Source organism: Fukomys damarensis, unplaced genomic scaffold (genome assembly GCF_012274545.1).
Source record: "Fukomys damarensis isolate Sample0158 unplaced genomic scaffold, DMR_v1.0_HiC HiC_scaffold_17, whole genome shotgun sequence".
In the NCBI taxonomy this organism is placed as follows: Eukaryota; Metazoa; Chordata; class Mammalia; order Rodentia; family Bathyergidae; genus Fukomys; species Fukomys damarensis.
In genome coordinates this window covers 53,688,002-53,710,256 of record NW_022900929.1, presented here as the reverse complement: position 1 = coordinate 53,710,256, position 22,255 = coordinate 53,688,002, and the positions used below count along the sequence as shown (strand labels likewise).

General features: G+C 33.1%; 1 protein-coding gene and 1 pseudogene across 2 annotated transcripts in view; both read right to left on the bottom strand.

The window, feature by feature from the left end:
* Nucleotides 1-50: 50 nt before the first annotated feature.
* Nucleotides 51-22,255, bottom strand: part of G2e3 (G2/M-phase specific E3 ubiquitin protein ligase) — a 59,144-nt gene continuing 36,939 nt past the window's right edge. The window contains exons 9-15 of one of the 2 annotated variants that reach the window (XM_010633546.3): nt 21,058-21,182; nt 20,835-20,964; nt 13,997-14,301; nt 12,137-12,318; nt 9,228-9,400; nt 1,456-1,646; nt 51-515 (exon numbers count right to left, since the gene is read on the bottom strand). In XM_010633546.3, coding sequence (XP_010631848.1) covers nt 259-515; nt 1,456-1,646; nt 9,228-9,400; nt 12,137-12,318; nt 13,997-14,301; nt 20,835-20,964; nt 21,058-21,182 — 1,363 coding nt within the window. In that variant the 3' untranslated portion in view covers nt 51-258. The remainder of the gene's footprint in view (nt 516-1,455; nt 1,647-9,227; nt 9,401-12,136; nt 12,319-13,996; nt 14,302-20,834; nt 20,965-21,057; nt 21,183-22,255) is intronic. The other variant, XM_010633548.3, reaches the window with a different exon arrangement.
* LOC104868673 lies at nt 17,036-20,827 on the bottom strand (annotated as a pseudogene).

Genomic DNA, 22,255 nt, shown 5'->3' with positions numbered 1-22,255 from the left:
GGGATAATAGCTCAGTGGTGCCTTGCCTGCCTGGCAAGCACAAGGTCCTGAGTTCAATCCCCAGTACAAAAAAAAAAAACAAAAACAAAACACCAATTTTTAATTGAAATGGCCAAAGTAGTCTTTTGTGTACATATCCTGAGTTCTACTGGGCCAAAGATGAAAAATTTGTTAAGTTCTGATTAACAGATTTCTGAAATAAAGGAAAGTTATCAATAGCAGCTTTTAAAGAAGCATTTCTTTGTTCAAGGAAATATTTTAATGTCCATTGTAGTGAGAACTTTTTTCCTTTTCTAGTCGTAGAGTGTTTCTTATGGCAAAGTCCATATTTTCTTGAAATTTTTTATATGTACTGGTCATTGGAAGAGCTAAACAGTTATTACACTTATTTCCAATAGGAAAATCCATATGCAGATACTCAATTGAAGGAGTGGGCTTAAAGCCAGCAGGTGGAATGGAATTGCAACCAGTTGCAAAAATAAGAATGTCTTCCATTGTTGTTGCAGATTTGCCATCTGAAAAGTTAAACAGTAAAAGTGAAAAACAAAACAACAAAAAACCAAAACAAAAAATAAGAATAAAGCCATATTACATAATGCTATCATCACTTCCTTTTCTCAAACTAAATTGGAATACTAAAGGGCACAGACTCCTACTTAAATCTGGGGCAAACTAAATCACTAAGTCAGGTATAGTAAAAGACAAACAGTACTATTCATGAAATGGATCTCATTGTAGAAGGACTCATAAAATCATTTTGCCCAACTATTCACTGTAAGTTTAACAAATGAAAGGAGAAAACTAAATGATGAAAAAACATGGAAGTTAAAAGTTTTTCCATTCTATTAAATGGAATTATTTTATACTGCTAATGCTAAATGACAAATCTCACTGTCAGTCCTAAAGAGTACATAAAGAATAATTCAGTTTAACTTTAAACTGAAAAAGATGAACTAAATGAGTTTTAAGATTGCTACTGCTCTTGCCAGGTGTACTGATACACACTAAAATTTAAGCTATTCAGGAGGCTGTGGCAGGAGGATTCCAAGTTCAAACCCCACCTCACAATTTAGCAAGACTATCCCCAAATAAAAAGAGCTAGATGTAGCTCTCCTTGAGTTTAGCCCCAAGTAATATAAAAGAAAAAAGAAATACTGTTTTGTGGTGTTGCAATCATCTACATATTTAAGGTTGTTGCTATCATCTATTTATTCAGGTTTTCTATGAAAAATGCCTTTCAGCTCGAATTATGTACACAAAAACAAACTGCACAATATAAATTTACTCTGTAACTTTCTTTCATCACTTCTAATACCGTCATGTAAACTTGTTTTGAAATAAATTTGGAGTCAGCAGATATACCTTATTACTATTAAGAAGCAAAACTTTGAAAGAAATAAATATGCTGAAACAAAAACTCTGAGATAATTAAATAACAGTAAAATATCCACATACCCTCAACACTCTGTAGGTAACTGTTCCAAAACCCCAACACTTGCATGTCAGGTAATGTGTGTACTATAAAAAGATATCTAAGGATTTTTGCAGAAAGATTCTCAGGTTTATGACAGAGGATATTACAAAATGCTTCTGGGTACATCTGAATTTTGTCCAAGACACCAAGTGTTTTCAGACCCTGCTTAAAACTTGAGAAGAAAAATAACAAGCCAACATTCATACATATGTTTGGTCTTATGATTAGGGAATTAACATTTGCATCTAACTTACCTGGTATTTGTCAAATAGCTGATTTTTAAAAACCCAAAAAACTACCATATATGTTCAGATATGAAAAAAAAAAAAAACAAAAAAATGGACATACCATATAGACTTGCAAATACATTAATATAAAATGAATATATGACTACCATTGGGTTTATAGTTTTCCAATTAAGTTAACAATGTCTTATTAAGAGAAACAGCAAACATTTTAAGTATTTTATACCTCAAAGCTATTACAGAAATAAAATTTTTTTGATAGCCAGGCAAGATGGTGCATACTTGTAATCCCAGCACTCTGGGAGGCTAAAGTAGAGTTCAAGCCTAGCCTGGGTAACACTGAGATTATGTCTCAAAAAAAAAAAAAAATCTGTAAGTTTAAAGATAGGGCTGGTGATGTAGCTGAGTACAAAGCTTTCATGCCACACACACACACACACACACACACACACACACACACACACTTAGATAGTACAAAGAAAAAAAAAACCTGAACCACATAAAAATTTGAAATGTATGCATTGCTAAAAATAACAAGCTTGAAAATATTTTAATATACATGACAGAAAATGAATTTTTTTCATACACCAAAACTATAAATTATTTACTCTGGGAGGCTGAGGCAAGCAAGTTACAGCTCTGGTTGGGCAACTTACAGACTTAAATGAGACCCTGTTTCAAAATAAAACTTTTTCAAAAGCAATGGGAATGTAGCTCAGTGCAAAGACATTGAGTTCAAAAGGAACTCATGACCAAAAAAAAAAAAGAATACAAATAAATATTTATGAGTACATAAATAATTATACAGAATAATGAGGTTCATTTTGGCTTATATGTATATGCGTATACCATACTTTTATAAATAAATGAGTATTTTTAAATGAACATTCTTACTAATAAGCAAAGAATAAAAGTAACATTTTAGTCTGTAAGAGTGACTTCCTGGATTCCCCACCATTTTCAGATAATTTGTTGTACTGATTTATCTCCTCTTTCTATTGATTTTTTCTTGAGGACCTAAACATGCTGTTATAGTTGGAATGTTTTTATCCCTCTCAAGATTCATGTTGAAGCTCAATCCCCAATGCAACAGTATTGGGAACTGTGGCCTTTTAAGTAATCAAATCATCTTACTACCAAATTTGAACCATTTATAACAATAGATGGTTCCATTATTTATATAATTGGCACAACTCAATTTAAAAGCCATACTGAACAGTTTCTTCTTACTAATTACCAAATCCTATAGATTTCCTTTTCTGAAATCTCTTATCTGTTAATTTCTCCATATACCACAACCCTATTATAAATAATTTATAATGGAACTGTGTACCCAATATTTAAATATCCAATTCCATTTTCAATGCTGTAGCCACAGGAAGTGCCAAAAATCATTTTAGGATGAATGGTGGCTCCCTAACTTCCCTAGATCTTGTGAATGTGACCTTTTATTTGACAGAGGGTCTTTTTAGATCGTTGGTGGTAAGGATTTTGAGATATATTCCTACTAGATTATTTAGAGCCAATTCTAAAGTCAGTGACAAGTCAGATACAGAGAAGTCACATATAGAGCAAAGGAAATATGATATAGCCAGAGACTGGACTCACAAAACCACAAGCCAATTAATGCTTGGAGCCATCAGAAGCTAGAAAAAGCAAAGAATGAATTCTCTCTCTACACAGAAAAAGTAAAGCCCTATGGACATGGTGATTTTGGGTGTGTGGCCTCCAAAATGGTGAGAACATATTTCATACATATGTATGTATGCACGCATGTATGTATGTTTTATGACACAGGGTCCTGCTATGCAGTTCAGGCTGGACTTGAACTTACTATGTAGCCTAGGCTAACCCAAAACTCTCAGTGATCCTCCTGCCTCCCAAGTGCTGAGATTACAGGTGTGTGCCACCATGCCCAGCTAAATTTCTGTTGTTTTAAATTAGTCAGTTTTCGATATTTTTACAGTAGCTACACTAAACTAATATGTACCCTAAACCATAAAAATGTTCTGACTCCTTAAAATGGCTTCCAAAGCCCTCCACAGCATAATGTTTGCATTTTTCTAGCTTTGCACTTGTTTCTACTTCTAAACTTTCATTTTCTGCTGATTTTTAAATGCTATTTCAGTCAAATTTAAGTTTGCCTTTAAAAAATTTACTTGTTTTTTATAATACTAGGTATTGAACTCAGGGCTTTTGCACTCAACTAAATTCTCAGTCCTTTTATTTATTTTTTTGACAGAGGGTCTCAAAAAGTTGCTAAATTAACCAAGGTGGTTCCAACCTAAGGACCCTCCTGTCTCAGCCTCCCAAGGTGCTGGGATTACAGCCATGTGCCACCATGCATAATTTTAAAAGTAACTTCTTTTCATGTTTGCTCAGAATTTGTAAAGAACAATCTTTTATTCACTTGATTAAATCCTACCTACTCATAACTTTCCTTTCTCTCCAAAAATTAGTATTAGAAGTTGTTATTTAACAACCATCCTGAAATCTCTACTACACTCTGCATTTAATTTTAGTTTCCCTGTATATATATATACCCCTAAATAATAGCTATTTTTTTGCTGCTTGTTTGGGAATTTTCTATAAATGATTTTATATTGTATATTTATTTTTCTGTAACTTGTTTTTTTCAGAGTAATTTTCACTTACTGTAACTGCTACTACATTAGGAAGCCTATTATTTATTATGAGCAATTGTACTTTTTTATTGTACTGCTTTTTAAAAATGTTTTATTCCTTGCCAATTTCTGTAGTTATATTGATTTCTAAATTCCAATTCAGCTGGGGATTTAGCTCAGTGGTTCCGCTGCCTGCCTTGCAAATTCAAGGACCTGAGTTCGATCCCCGGTGCCAAAAAAACAAAAAACAAAACAAAACAAAAGAATTTAAAAAATAAATTCCAATTCACCTCTTTAATACATAGAGTAATTCTTAAAGTTACTCCACCCTCACTATTTTAATAGGCATTTTGAAATCTATACTGAATCAATATATTTACTTTCTTTCTGAAGAACAGAGAGACTTAATAACATTTATAACTCCAATAGCTATCATTCTTATGCTACTTCAAAGTTATTTCTCCCTGTTTTTTAATTCCCTGTGTTAGGCATTTTTTGCAGTGTTCGGTCTTGTTTGAAAATTTCTTTTTTAAGATTCCTTGTCACTTCCAAATCTCTCTGCCAGAATCCTTGTCTTATATCTAGTAACCCTGCTGAGCTCTTTATACATGAATTTTATATTGTTTTATGCAGACACAACCTCCAAATGCTAGTTTTACTTCTAACTGTTAATAACATTTACTTGCTCTTTGTCTTGTTGCTCTGCTATGACCTCTCACATAAATATGACTAAAGGAATGGGCCAGTTCTGTGTTCCCTTCACTTATGATAGCCTTCAGTAGAATGCCTTATATTTCACCATTATGTATAATGTCTACTTAATGAGTAGATTTCTTTACCAATTAGGATATTTAAATTTTGCATTTTATGGGATTAAAATCGTGCATTCCATTCTTTGAAAGTTAGCTTAAATTTATACATAAATGCTTAAAGGTAGCAAATGCTTTTTTGGGGGGGTCTCTGGTTGTAGGTTAATCATATGGTTTTTCTTCTGTAATCTATTAATGGGATACATTACATAAGATTCAATATTGCACTTAACTTGCTTCCTCCTATAGATATTCTTCAGAATTGATTCTCTTATTCACTGCTGTTTTGGGTCCTCAGTTCATTATTGTATGCTTACACTATTAACTCCTCAGATTTTGTTTCAAGTATCTTAATTTTGCCATATATTTAGCAATTTCTTGTTACCCCGTTAACTTTTGCTTTATATATTTTGAGGTTGTGTACTTAGGTGCAGATTCAAGATGTTTTAATATTCTTAAATAATTTATTCTTTTGAAAACGATTAGTGTCTTTTAAGATTAGCTCCTTCAGTGCCATTTACATTAATCTATTTAGAGTTTTGGACCATATACATATATATTAACCTTAAATTATGTTTTTCTACTTCACATGTGCTTTTCTTGGCTTGTATTTATCTCTTTTTCTTCCCACTATGAGATTTTTAAAGAGGTTTTCTTGACTTCTCCACTTTATTCCTTCTCAACTGGTTTGGAAGTTACACATTCTTTTCTTGCTATTTTGGAGTTTTTCCTTAAAAGATTTATACTTCCCACTAGTACTTAAATATAAATTCCTTAAAACAGTAAGTCTACAAACTTTCCCTTCTATATTACAGTCTTCTTTCTCTCATCAACCATCAAATACAATTTAGATAAGAAATTTATACTCTTTTCATTGTTTTTCCTGATTTAATATTCAATTTTGAATTATTTGGTTTCTATTTCAGAAACTTCCTACAATCATTTTTTTTTTTTTTTTTTTTTTAGGATTTTTGCAGGTGGCAAATTCTTAGTTTTCTTTCACATAAAAATGTCTAAATTTTCCCCATCTGTCTGTTGTATCATTCTTTGGGTCCCAACATCCCTAGCTAATGTCTTTTATCTCTCCATCTTTAAAAATCTTCTTATGCCAGGGATTTAGCTCAGTAGTTCCACTGTCTGCCCTGTAAGCACAAGGACCCAAGTTTGATCCCGGGCACCAAAAACAAACAAACAAAAACTTCTTAAATTCATTTTATGCATAAAATCGTTTTTAAAAACTACTTAGCAGGAAGAGTAGAAATAAGGGTATCTATACCATCTTATCTAAAACCAGAGGTACATGATAATTGTTTTAATCTAGAGATATTATTTGATTCTACTTGACTTTTTTTTTTTGTAAATGATCAAACTGGGGACCTTGTGATTGTGAGGCAGGTGGCAGCACCACTGAGCTAAACCCCTGGCCTCTGAGATACTATTTTATTTGATTCATTTCATATTTTGTATTTTTTCCTTTGCAAAAACTTTTCAATAATTGTAAAAATACTCTCGTTTCATTCAGTTTGTTATTTCAATCTTTAGTGCGCTTTATCTTCCAATTCTTACTTTCTTCTAACGTTGTAAGTTTTGTCCTTTTTGTAAATGGGAACTTCCCTTTTGTGAGGACCGCTTTATCTTCAGCATTCCCATTAGGCTTCAGCTGCAGACATTTCCCTAGCCATTGCTATGTTTTTGCTTATGTGTGGCACTCAATAGGTATCAATGACTTCCAAGACCAATTAATTTAATATTTCTGCCTCAGATTTGGTTCCATAGAGAAACCCCAAAACAAGTTTGGGGCAAGTGGAAGCTTTTGCTTATTTCATGTGACAGCTACAGTACTTTAGCATTTGGTTTTCTTGTTATTTCTGACATCCATACCTCTCTTTTCTTATAAGCTTAATATAAATCTTGCTAATTAAAAAAATCTTTTACATAAAAGGAGGGACTAATCTTCAACTTCTTTCTTCTTTCCTCTTCATCTTGATCTTCCTTAACTCCTATTTAACCTTCAGGTTTTAAATTAAACACTTTTATGTGGGGAAGACTTTCTTGATCTCTAGATTACTTGTCTAAAAAAACAAAAAAAATCCACAAATGAATGACAATCCATTCTTTTAGCAATGAGAAAAATCCTTTTGTTGAGAAAGTATAGTACTTGGAGAAAAAAAAAATTTGTACATCTGCCTCATTAAGAGATGCTTTTTTTTTTTTTGGTTTTGTAAGACAGGGTCTCACTATGAATTATAGCCTGGCTTTGAACTTACTATGTAGCCCTGGCTGGCCTCAAACCAAATGCAACCATTCTGCCTCTGCCTTCCAAGTGCTAGGAGATACAGGAGTGCACCACCATGCCCAGCAAGAGATGCATTTTGAATAAATTTTATAACCTATATCTGAATTTAATATTTCATATATGAATCCTAATTACAAATTATTATATTCATAGAAAATGGTACTACTCAGAGAAAATCTGGATACACTTAAGAGTTATATAACTGTGTGATTTAAAAGTTATAATATTATAAATATATTAGAAATCATATCCTTTGCATTATATAAGAATATGTTATTTATATACTTTAGAAGATTGTTAGGAAGCATACCAAATGTCCTTTAACAGGAAACTGATTTAAAAAAACAGCAGTATATCCAAAGCAAAAGAAACAAACAAAAAGAGCATGTAATGAGGAATATGTCTGTTTACTTCTAAGGTGATCTGTAGAATATATTGTCAAATGAAGAAAAGAGTAGAAAAAAGGGTGGTTATCTAACAAAAGGAGTAAGTAAACAGACAGACACACACACATGTGCACACACACACACACACACACACACACACAAATCTGTCATTAAAAAGAAAAATAATGAGATGAGAAATCATTTTTAAAAAAGCCAAAATGAGGGCCGGGGATTTAGCTCAGCAGTTCGGTGGCCTGCCTTGTAAGCACAAGGACCCGAGTTCAATCCCCGGTACCAAAACAAAAACAAAACAAAACAAACAAACAAACAAAAAGCCAAAATGATTACCTCATAAGGGGACAGCAGGTGGATGTGCCAAGCACGAAAAATGTACTACTTTGAATATACTGTATCACAGAGCTAGCCAACTTCAGTATGCTTTTACTACATATTTGACTTTGGAACCATGCAAATCCTTTATAAACCCAGTAAGGATAATAATTACAATGGTTTTAAACACATTAACTATATTTAAGTCTGTGGGTTAATCTTAGTATTAGTGCCGGGGATCAAACCCAGGACACCTTGTACTTGTAGGCAAATGCCTTACTGCTAAGCTATATCCTAGTCCAGATACTGAAATTGTTGAAAAGAATCAATCACTTCTGAGATGATACTATATGTGGTATTAAGAGTGGACACAGGCTGATAAGAGATCTGGGTGGTGATCATACAGGTGCTACTTTCAGAGATATATGGCATTTTCCATTACTTTTAAAAAATGGATAAGTTTAGGGCCAGGGATTTGGCTCAGTGGTACCTGTGCCTGCCTCAAAGCACAAGGTCCTGAGTTCGATCCCCAGTACCCCCCCAAAAAAAGGAATGGATGAGTTTGAAGAGATATGTAAGTTGTCTGACTTCTTTTAAGTGTTATTGGAATTAAAAGTTTGAAGACCAATGTTCTAAAGAAAGGCAAGAATCAGATCTACATTATTAATCAGAGAATAGTTATGACCTCTATTACCCAGAAGATGACAGGTGCTCAATAAATACTTATTAAATGAATAAGTAGAGATGGAATAGTTAGTCCATATGTTTAAGAGTTTTTAAAATAATTTTTTATTAGAAACATAATTATAAATTGAAGTAATGATTACTTTTTACCTAAACATCATACATTTAATACAATTTTGTATAGAATGGTCAGAGCAGTGATCATCCTTGAGAGGTTAATCATCCTTGAGAGGTTAATTTTAAAACACTATTTATAAATAGCATTTAAATTCTCCTGAAACACATTTATATTAATTATTAAATATACCTCGTTACAAGATCATTAACTACTTTAAACATATCATTTAAGAGAGTTCTAACATATAAACAAACAGCTTACCTTTCAAAGGGTGCTTGGACTCTCTTAATTACCTGGTAGACAAGTATGTCTTCTACCAACATGTATTTATCAGTTAATGTTGTTATAAGTCTTGGACATCCAATAAGTTCTAGGTAGTTACAGTATTCACTTATTACTGAATTTAAGTCATCCATATTTGTTGCAGTATTTATCTATAACAAATGAGAAAATGTACCCACTTTACCCATTTATTTGTGAATGATATTTACATTTCAAATGACACAGTACTTTATACTCAATTTTTGAGTACCTCAGGGTGGATTTAAAGTATATTGGGAATTATTTTTCTAGAATAAATGCCTGACAATCTAGTTCAACAAATACTGTATACTTCTGCCTTTAAGATACTTAGAATATAATAACGTCACTTTAGTAGAGATTACTTATATAAAACATATAGAAAAGTTACATGAGGTGAGACAGATGATCTGAAATTTCATGAAAGAGGAAGATTAGCTAAGTCTTAAAAGACAGAAAGAATTTTATAGAGTATTTTAAGAAACTGTATAAACAAGTTATGTGCCGGACACTTTCATATAGATTAGCTCTTAAAGACACAGAAAGACAAATGTAAAAATAGGAGCGAACCAATAATCCATTATAGAAAAGTGAATCAAAACAATGTGTCAAATTTACTTATTCTCCACTTTCAATAATAATAAAGATAATATTCTGAGTGACTGGACAACAAGCAGAATGAACCCAGTTTCCTAGATGATTTTAAAAATCACAACTCTACTTTTAAACTACAGGCCAGTTCTGTAAAGGTATAGTAGGCATTTTATGCTTTGTAAATCACTTTGTCTGCTGCAGTTATTCAACAAAGCCACTATAGGGGGAAAAAGATATGTAACAAATTGGCATGATTGTGTTCCAGTAAAACCACTTACAGAAAAGGCAGCTGGCCAGTGCCTAGAGACCCTAATGTAGGCAACAGATTTTAGAGGGCATCATAAGCACCTGCCTTTTTTCAGCCACTGTATTGGTCTCTTTGTTAAAGATGCATATCCTAAACTGTACCTTATATATGCCCTACTACACAGGTCCTTTTTAAAAACAATTGTTTATATTTAAAATATTTGCTACATCAGTTTATTATATTTGTTTCTCCTCTGTATTTCATCTAAAATGTAAATCTTGATAAAATAGGAAAGGGTATACACTATTTGTTGGACTAAATGTATGAACAAACACTGAATAGGAAATACTGGAGTACATAAGCCATGAAAAAGAGTTGAAGGTCTTAAATGCCTTTATGGAGAGTTTGAATGCTGTTCAACAGGCAATGAGAAGTCACTGAGGATTCTTGAGAAAGAAAGCAGTATGGTCAAAACATAACTTTTGGAAGAATCACTCTTAATATTAGAATATCCTGTTTGTCTAAGCCAAGACATAATTTGAATTTGGTTTAGTAGGCACACTAAAAGTATAAGAAGAAAAGGCTGAAGACTGCCACTTCTACAACTTGACATGTAACTGTTAAATGAACTATGCAGGAATAAAAATTACTCCTTTAGGATAGCTTGAAACAAGAAGTCCCTTAGAAAGAAAACACAAAAACTTGAAGGGGGGATGCTTTTGTTCAATTAGAGAGGGGCTCAAAACACAGGTTCATGAATCGTTCAGAAAGGTTATTAAGACAGAAGAGGCTTTCCAAAGAATATAGAATGTGGGTTAAAAAAATACTGAAAAATGCTTAAATTTCAGGGGTAAGAGCAAAAAGCATTAGAGATACCAGTAATAAAAAACAGAAGTACAATATAAAAGAAAGTAGTAGAGAGGAGCTCTAAGAAAGTGGTGATTACATCTGTCAGAGAAAAATGAAGAATCAGAAAAGACTCTAGATATGAAGATTTAGATCCCTGGTTAGAAACTATGAAAAAGCCAAGTTAGGAGGAGTGGTAATGGGAACAGAAGATTGATTACAAGATGTTAAGAAATGAATAGAAAATGGAAAATGGAGAAAAAGAAGTTAAAAATAAATTTTTAGCAAAGAGAATTAAAGGAAAAATCAAGAGTTAATGGGCCAGTTTAAAGTATGATTTTAGGATGAGCAATATTAAGCCAAGTAAATAGAACTGTTATTAAATTACAATATATAGCAACTACACTTCTATAGTACTACTTTGTGGTTTAGAAACTAAGGCTTAACAAGTTTAATATGTTTAAAACCACACAGCTTTAGCATTTATACAAATGGCACCCAAACTGAAATCTCATTTGTAAGCCTATGCTTTTAATCTTTAAACTATACTGCTGTTAATTAATGGGTAGCATACATAAGTATGAGAGAAGTTAAGAAGGAATCAGTAACATGTAGGCAATGAAACTTAATCTATAGGGGATTAGAATAAAGGAGTCTGTATGTGTGATACATGCAGTACAAAACCCACTGTAAGTGTTCAATTAATGGCAACTATTGTTATGTGGGAGCATTATGACTCCGCACTTGTTTCCATAAGAAATTAAATTTGGTCTTTTCATCTGTCATTCATACTTCCCCATAGGAGGAAGGGTAAATATTCTGACTGGTGAAGCAAATCTTTTCTTTCCTCAGATCTACCTGCCTGTAGGAAAGTACTTTCAACTGTTCTCTAACATCCAATAAGGAACCTGCCTCATATTGTCTCTGGCAGGATAGGTTAAACTATCTAGTTCACTTTGAACAAAATCTAACATTATCCAAGTGGATTTATCAACATTAAAGCTGGCACTTCAATCTCCAGACTTTTACCTTTATAACTCTATTGGTAATCATAAATACCATATGTTGTCAACTAGTAAGTACATCATGGGGACTATTATTCTGTTGCAAATCATTTACATTAATATACCTCTACAATGTAGTCTTAATAAGTGTGGTTTTAATAAATAGGTACATTTCTTACCCTGATTATAATTTGTGCCACGTCAAAGTCTGACACATCATCTAAAATTGGTTGGGTATTTTCTGGTCCATAAACAAGGCAGTTAAACAGGGTTTTAGAAAAGAAACCAGGTGAAGGGCCACCATGAACCAAAGAAATGGCAAGCATTTTGCCAGCTTCATAGTAAAGATTCTCTTTTAGAGCTGCAAATACAGATGAAAACACATCAAATACACTTCTTTATTACTGTAAGATAACTATCATTTTAAGTGAATGCATATTAAAAATAATCTAAAAATCGAAACATTAGAAAAATTAAAATAGCAATCACATACACTAAATTATATAAAAATATTTTCTGAACATAACCAATTGTAGAAAAAAATTAAACACCTATACCCACCTATAATAATCACTGTAAATCCTTTACACAAAATAGCTTAGTTTCTGCTTTTCCACTTATATTGTAAAAATTTTTTAATACTATTTAAAGTTACTTATTTAAAGTTAAGGAATACATTAAGACAAACATTGAGATGTACTACAAAGTAAAATCTCCCTATTACTAGTTATCCAGGTTGAGTGACATTTTCAACTATCTGTGTTACAGTCAATATCTATTTACATATTTTTATATATTTGATTTGCATTCCCTAAATTGTATTAGTGGGTCAAAGGATATGAGCATTTTTAGTTCTTGATGTATATCATTAAATTATCCTTTCAAAAGGCACAGATTTACTCCCAAAAGTATATGCTATCTTACCATACCGTCATAACTTTAGAAGTGTCAACCAAATGTTTTCATAACTTTGATAGTCAAAAAGATAAAATGTAAAATTTCCTTTTTCTAGTAACTGTTCAAAGCAAATTAATCAGTAACATTTATGGTACTTGAACTTGTAATAAAATCTCTTTAACAATGATCTTATTAGATATATTTTACAGATAAAAAATAGCAGAGACCCTGACAGGATAATTAATGTAAGTATGTAAAACTAGTGAAGTAAATGTGTATAAACTTGAATTCAGACTTTGTGACTTAAATCCATTCTTCACTGTACCAAAATTGTCCTGAGTTAACTTTACTCCTTAAAGGAATTTAACATTACTGATGATTTAAAGGAATTTAATAAGCTCTTTGTAGTACACATAGTAATAATACTTCAGGCAAGGCAAGCTCTAGGAAACATAAAGAAAATTCCTATGTAATAAATCCTCTCTAACATAAGTGCGTATCTAAAAATTTTTTAAACAAATATTTAAAAATCTATTACACTTGAACCAAAAACTATTTTAATACAAATCCTATGTTGTAAAGAAATATGCCAAAGCCAAATTTCAAGTATATGACTACAAGAAGGGTACCAATAATTATCTGTCCCATTTGGTCTTAGTATTCAAGTGAAATCTGAACGTATATAAAGTTTAAATGAAGTTACTTTTTTTTTTTTTTTTTTTTTTTTTTTGGTATTGGGGATTGAACTTGGGACCTTCTACTTGCGAGGCAGGAGGCAGCACCACTGAGCTAAATCCCCGGCCCCATGAAGGTGCTTTTAATTATGAAGGATATTGCTATAAAGTATAGATATTCTTAAACAATATTTTACTCCAAAGACTTTCTGCTCCCCTCTCCTTTATTTTTATAAGTGCTGTAGAGTGAACCCACGACCTCTTGCATGCTAGGGTAAGGTTAGACCATGAAGCTATAACCCTGGCCCCAACAAAACTTACCGTTAAAAACAACTCTTTTCATCCCTCTTTCTTAGGATTCTATCAGTAGTTTATTAAAGTAAATTATATATTTAGACCATAGTGAATATTAATTTTAACCTTATTTCTATATATGTTATATTCATCTGCAGTAAATAAAATGATTACCTTGAGAATTTAGAGATAAGTTCTTTGATAAGGAACCTTCAAATAACGGACAGTTCTCAAGATGTTGCATTAAAAGACTCAGAAATTCTTGCTTTGATCCCGGATGCTCTCCTCCAAAATCATCATTCTCAATAAATACTACTTCAATCACGTATGAAGGATTGAAGTTGTACTTTCTGAATTCAGCTAAGGCACTGGTCCAGATATCAGCTTTCTTGATATATAATCTTTTAGATTTTTTCTTAATTTGAAAGCCTAACTCTATCAATATTGTTGAAATATCTCTTCTAAACTTGCTGCCTTGCCTACAAAACATGAATTTTAACATACTTTACTTTATGTGAAGCAAAAGTTATACAGACAACAAAAAAGAAGAGAAAATAAAGTTTAAAAGGAAATGCTTCCCCAGCTCTTACCCAAAAGCTGAAAATATCTGCTATTTGAACTGAAAATAGTTATTTGTTAACTTTAGGTTTTAAATTCTTGATTCCTTACCCCAATCTTCTAATTAAAATAATTTATATTAGGTCATTTACATTAAGGTTGATAAGTGATTATCTAAAATTTGATCATTTCAGGTAATAAAGGTTTAAGAGTCAAAAGCTCAAATTCTTTCTTCATGACCAATGGCTAAAGAACTGGCTTAACTGTATATTTGCTGTATCTATTAGAAGATGTAATCCTTGCATACAGTATATGAAAAAACTATGACTTGGAGAGATTATACAATGTACTTTTAATTACAAAATTATAATTATTAGTGGAGTTAATATTATAAACAATTCACAATCTCTTAAAGGATACCTTTTGGTCTAGACCAGTGATTCTCAAAATGTGGCCAAGAGCCGCAGCAGCAACTACAAATCTACACAGCCAGAAGCTTCATATTAACAATCTGAGTGGATTTCAGGGTCTATCTTAAATCACACCCTACATTAGCTTCCTTAGTTATAATTGGGATATACTCAATGACCATGAATCACATTTTTATATAGCAAGTATAATTTTTTCACATTTTACGACAAAGTGACCATTGTGGTCCAGGGCTTTGCTTTTCTTCTTTATACAAAATGCCCTATTTGCTAGCCTCTTTTGAAGAAAAAAAAAAGTCAAAGTTAACCTTTTTTATAGCAGGTTGATTTCCTTCTCCCACCTGGATCAGTAGGAACAACAATGCTATTCTCCTACAGTATGTCTACATGTTAAAGTAAGAGCAAGTGTCAAGCTTCCTTGGAACAACATTTTTGGAAATTTAAATATTAAAATTATTTAAATATACTAGGATTTTATACAAAAAGTATTATAACAAGTAATTACAGATACACAAGAGTTTTCAGTTGCATTAACAAAAGTGACATTTTTCCACCTAGAAAACATGGCTTTCTTTAATGGCATGTTAATTGAGTATTGTAAAATGAACCCCCAGCAGACTTTTGAAACACATAAAGGCATTTTACTTCTGAAGCTAAAAAGTAACATGCCATTAATGTCATAAAGTGTTTGCTTTAGATGGTACTTTAGCATTAAGTGCATTTTTCAACTAATTTTTAAGTGAAAAAACTTTTTTTTAACTTATAGCAGGTTTCATTTTGAATTATTAGAGCTTTTTTGTATCTTCTGTATAATGTCATATTGGAAGTATTGATATTATAAAATTATTAGTGTCTTTGAAACTGAATTAATGAGCAGTGAAATCCTAAAGATGTAGATGATTATGTTCCATATTAGAAGTTATACTGAATCACGTGGAGTTTTTAACTTAAAACCCCAACTCATATCATCAAGTACTGCAGAACTAATTTATATTATTGAACAATGACATTGTTAAAGGCCACAATGTTCATATAAAATGTTTTTTTGCATTTTAAATACTTTGTGTTATTATGTGCACTTAGTTTCCAAAGAAAGATCTCTTTTGATTTGTCAAGCTTACCAGTAAAGCCTTCTATCAGACCTTTGTGACTGTGGCTGATATTATAGATGATTTCTTTGTTGCATTTATACTTTTGAGGGGACTTAACCATGGGAGAGACATGGCTTGGTAATGATACCATGTAACATCCTGACCTTAGAAAAAATTTACTTCTATCTCTCTCCCAAGGGTCCTTTTTATTTATATCTATTCTAACTTTTGTTTTAGTACATGCATTATGTAATATTTACATTCCTTGTGTGGAGTTGGTACACGCACATAACACATCTTAATACCTTTTTTCACCCCCCTTTCCTCTGCTCTCCACCCCCTCCCCGCCATCTCTTAATCCTCTTCCCATTAGAAAGACAGCTATCATCCCAACTTCTTTCTTTTATTCTGCTGTCTACAATTTGGGTTTCTCATATAAGAGAAACCATGTGATATTTAAGCTTGTGTGTCTGATTTATTTCACTTAAAATTATGGCCTCAAGGAGCATTCATTTTCTTACAAATGACTAAAGTTTATCTTTTATTTATGGCAGAGTGGCACTCCCATGTATGTACATACCACATTTGTTTATCCATTCATCTGTTGTTAGACATACAGGCTACTTCCAAGGATTACTATTTTGAGTTGTGCTGCTATAAACATAGGTATGTATGCATGACTCTTATGTCACCTTGAATTCTTTCAGGAAGATAGCTAGAAGGGTAATAGCTGAGTCATACGAATTTCTACTTTTAGATTTTTGAGGAGTCTCCATATTAATTCCCATAGTGGGTATACTAGTTTACATACCCAACATGTAGGAGGGTTTCTTTTTACCCTGTAGCCTCTTCAGCATTTGCTATCTGATTCCTTGATGACGGCCAAAACTTCTGGGGTAACATGCAATCTCAGTGTCATTTTAATTTGCATTTAATGGCCAACAATGCTGAGCATTTCTTCATGTATTTATTAGCAGTGCACTTGTGTGATTTGTCTATTCATTCCACTTGCCCATTTGTTAAAATGGTTTTTGGGGGGGATATTTTTAAAAAAATTTTATATATTAGAGAAACAAATACTCTGAGGAATAGCTGGCAAAATTTTTTCCCATCTTGTAGTTTCTGCCTCTTCAATTTGTTTTTTCTTTTGCTGTGCAGAAGCTTTTAAATTTGGTAAGATCCCATTTGTTAATTTGCAGTACTACTTCCTGTGTAATCAGGGTTCTGTTCAGAAAGTCCTTGTCTATACCTATTCTAAAGTTGTTAACATTTTTTCCAGTTTCTTGCAATAAGAGCATTTTTGTGCAGCTATACTCTAGGCTTCTTAAAGCATTTCTAAATGATGAATCAAAGTTTCATGTGGAAGGACAGAAAAAACATACAAAAACAGTGTGCCTGTGATAGCGTACATTGTTTTGTTCATCCAGTCATTTTTGCAACAGATATTTATTGAGCCACTTGGTTTTGGTTTTTAACCCACATTAATTCATTTAATTTGAACTACCTTGAGATGTGGTCACTTTTATAATCCTCATCCTAAAGGTGTGATAAACTGTTGTTAAAAAACTTGCCAAAGACCAGACACATAATTAGACAGTCATAAGAGTAGCCTATAAACCAAGTATCTCCCAGGTTCTATGTCTTTAGTCTTTAGCAGAAATGCTAGGGAAAATATAAGGGTGCTTTATAAAGTAAACCCAATATTTAAATTAAGTCAGTGTGTTTGACACAAAAGCCAATCTTTTATCTGTATAGTTGTATCATTTTATTTTTTATTCCTTTTCCTTTGGTCCATTGCCTTTACTGCCCCTCACTCTTGCCCAAGCTTTTATGTTTCTGGTTTCTAATAGAGTTTTTTCTTACCTCCCACTCTACCTGAAATTTTTCGCTGTATTACTTTAACCATCTAAGCTTTTAATTAAAAAATTAAAAAAAAAATGCATACCTAAACATCCCTGTCCCCAAATTAGCCTAAAGCCCTTAATCTACCTTTATGTCTTTTAGTTAATTAGTATCTCTGGAAAAAGATATTTCAAGTACTAACGTGGAATTAAGTAATATGAATTTTAAACAAGCTTGTTTACTTCTTTCCATTTGGCACTTCTGAACAAGGTGATTTTTTTGTTTCAGATCTTTTATACTTCAGGAAAATGAAAATTCATCCACACAGCTTCTTACAAATAACACAAGTAGTAGTGAGCTATTATCCCAGCCTTCACTGATACCTTTTCTTCTCTCTCTTCTTTTGTGGTCTCAGTCCTCATTTGTACCAATGCTTACAGACTAACCTGTATTTTACCCTCAACTATCCCACCTCACAGTTATGTTATCACTATTGTGACAAATTATTAGAATTCTGCTATAATTAGCTTCTCGTAAATGTAGGACAAAACTACATGCTGCACCAGGTGGCTCTGAGGGGTGAGGTAGGGTATGTAAACTTTGTGTTAATGGTGATGACTACCACCCTCATAGGCATGTCATAAACAGGGATGGCTCCAGGAATAAATATGTCTTTATTCAGAAATCACTGAAGTGACTCAAATGTTTTGAAAAATAACAAGTCTCTGAATTATCCAGTCAGTTACCTAAATAGGAATTGTAAGACAAACTTCTGAGTGAGGCAGGTGCCATGCTGGCTCTGGGACTTTCTTTGCTGCCTACAGAGTTAACCATAACCAGCGGCTCCAGCTCAGCTCACATCAATGCCCCCACTCTCCGTGGTTTCTGCTTTTTATGTCAGAAAAGCCTGCACAGTTAATTAAGGGTGATGTACCTATACATAAAGTGCAATAACATTTTGGCCTCATTAGCCCACCCTTGAGGCATCCTGAGTGAACTCTCATGAGAGACAGGGTCTAAGAAACTATAAGACAACTCCATGTAACAGCCAATAATGTGTTTTTAACTTCAGTCTCAGATTATCCCTATTTAGAAGACACCCTTCTTTACATGTTTCCAGTGTAACATATAAATGAAACAAGGAATGGGGTCAGATATCTCAAAGTATGAATGATCAAAAAGGCTGTATTACAAATATTCTTGAACCTTTAGTCTTAAATGCCTTATATGTCCTTCACATATATAAATCCTGTAAATAACCTGTTTATTTTTTTGTAGAAAGCCATAACAGAAAGTGATTAGTACATAACCATGTAAGAACATTCACATCCATACAATCGACAAATTCTTCAGATTCTTACGTTAGAAATAGCTTGAGTGTTAATTTTAGAAGAGCCTTGACAGGATTGTTTTGAGAACAGTCCCCTTTGATAACAAACTCAAGACACAGCTTGCCGGCAGAGTTCTTTTAGAAGTATTTTTATCAAACTGTTTTGAAAGGTTTGTGGTTGTAGTCACTTCTCTTCATGGTACTTTGGGAAGACATGACAAATGTGACCTTGTTGTATGTGTATCGCATTCTGGGTGTTTTGTTATTGCTAGATATTAAAAAGCAAAATAAGAAAGCACCAGTTATGCAAAACGAGTGAGGCTCCTGCCCATCCAATAAACAGAGCAGTTCCTAATTCATACTTGTTCTACACAGAGAGGATCAAAGAATTCTGTTGTGATTTTGTTTGCCTACAGGGAACAGCCATTGAGCACAGCCCTAACAACATGAGTACACTTCCAGCCAAATAAGCAATTTTAGCTTGGGCTTTATCTGAACCTCCAACTTTGGTACACTTCATTCCAAAGAGTGCAAACAGGGAACCAAAAAGGCCCAAGCTGACAGACACAATTGTTAAGTCCTCTACATGCCAGGATATAACTGTCCAGCACCAGCATGGAAGGGAAGTCCTTGCACTCGGAGACACCCATGAAGTCAGTAACACAAGTCTTCCACAGGTTGACCCAATAGGTGGTGGTGGTGATGACTGAGCTGTCGATGGCGGACACCTTCCAATAGTAGGTGGGCAGCATGAAGGACACCAGTACACAGCCAGAGATGGAGACCATGAAGGTGATGCTCTCTCTGAGGCTGTGAAAGCCACGCTTCATGCTGGCGCTTGCACTCCCACTCGCAGCTGGGCCCCCAAAAGTGGCATTTTAAAACTGTAATTTCTTACAGTTTGACAAGCAATAGTCTACCTACCTGAAAAATGAAGTATCCAAATACTTTCAGAAAAATTCTCTTTTACATCTTCTAAGTTTTTAAACGTGAAATTTAACATGACAGTACTTCATAATTGCTTAGCTACTAATATTATTTTCCAACTTTTTTCCTACTGGGTAAAGCAAGGCTCTACAAACATATTTGCAAAGTTACATAAACTTAATCATAACTACAATTGAACAGATACCTGATACAGTATAAAAATGTAATCCAGTCATATTTAAATATTTAAGAGTGATTTTGAAAGACTTACTTTGCTATTCTGTGGAAATAGTTAAGAATATGGTAATATTTAACAGGTATGCTTTAAACTTTTAAAAGGGAAATGTTGACATTTAGATTTCTCACATTGACAATGAATGTATTAAGCAAAAAATGATTACAATATCAAAAAATAAACCATCTTTATATTAAGATTCCTTTAGTTTAACAAAGTGACGTGGTATGCTTGCTATTTCAATTTCCTATCTTACTCTATAATCAAATAACATTTTAAGGACATTTTCCAGCACAGCATTTTTCAAATGAGTTTGAAATGATATATACAAATATATGTTATGACTCAGTTCACAATAAAATAATTAAAACAGATTTTACATACATTCTTCCTATGTGCGGTACAATCTGATAACTTGCATTCTAGTCTATTCCATTTCTTTTAAAAAATGCTGGTTGCCTTGAGTCCATGATCTAATACTGAATGAATTCTTTAACACTTCTAGACTACTTATGATCAGCTAATATCCTAAGTGTATATGGCATTTTCTGTCATAGTTTTCTTCAAATATAATTTTATATCTCAAATTTAAAAGACACACCTCAGCAGATCTTTACTCTGGGCTCCAGGTGACTGTCTGGGTAACTTAGGTGATGATTCTTCCAACAAACAATCAGTAATTGCCACATTATTAGAGTTGGATAATGTATGTTTTTTGGCTTTTCGGAAATCTACAGATTTAAATCTCAATGTTAGCATTACAGAAATATGGGTAAAAATCTTTATCAAAATAAAAAACCCTATTCAAAATTATAAACAATTACCTGAATTGTAGATAATACTTCTACATTCCAAACACTCCCAATTTTGTTCCCATGATCGTAGTGAGGAACAGGCTAAATGTGTTCCACTGGAACCACAGCACTGACAGCGTTTTATTTCCCATTTGCTGAGGACATAAAGAGCAGATGCTTATGTTTGATACTAAATTTAATTCCAACCACCTCTGCCACCATGGGCCTATTCCTCTGCTACACACACAAAAATCAACCCTTTTACCATAGGGAAAAGATTATCTGCTTCAATACTGCAATATTTTTCTACATTGTTTCTATTTTATTTATTATGTGTGTAACCATCTCCTGTAAATATCTTGTAACTTAAAACCCTAAGCCAGTATGAACATACACACATATACAAAGAATATGAACATCAGATAGGCTCTATGATTAAGTTTCCTTTATACTTGGAGATGACTATGCTCATAGGGAGAATACTGTATCACTATGTTTGATGTGGAATAAGTACTCAATAAATATCAAAAGTAAAGCAATACTTCCTGAAATAAGCTTGCTCAAACACTTCAGTTGTGTGGGACAAGTTCCAGACTTCCTACCTGGCTCATACTCATATTTTCCTTCATTTGCCTTTTTCATTACTGTGTGACATGTGGCAGTCTCTATTCATATTTTCTGTATAGATGTGGATATGGGTTGTGTTAATGAGTCTCCACTCTTTGTGTGGGCATATCATTCTCTTTGTATAGAAATGGAAATAGCTCTTTTTTGGGAGGGGTACTGGGGATCGAACTCAGGCCCTTGTGCTTGCATGGCAATTGGTGAAACCACTGAGCTAAATCCCCAGCTCCTACAAATAGCTCTTGAGTGAATGGAAATGTGGATGATGAGAGGTAGCTAAGTACTCCCCCAGCTCTGTAGAGTCCATTTCTTACTCTTTATTATTTATTTTTTCTCATTGAGTTTATTGGTACATTTTAGGCATATAGTACAGTTACATTCATCATTGGGATCTTGTACCTTTTTTTTTTTTTTTTTTTTTTTGGTACCGGGGATTGAACTTGGGTCCTTGCGCTTGCAAGGCAGGCCACCGAACCGCTGAGCTAAATCCCTGGCCCCCAGGATCTTGTACCTTTACATGACAGGTCTTGGTTCTCATTTTTACCCCTTGTCCCTTCCCCCACTTCAGTTCTTACTCTTTAAATGGAAAGTTTAGCCCTTATAA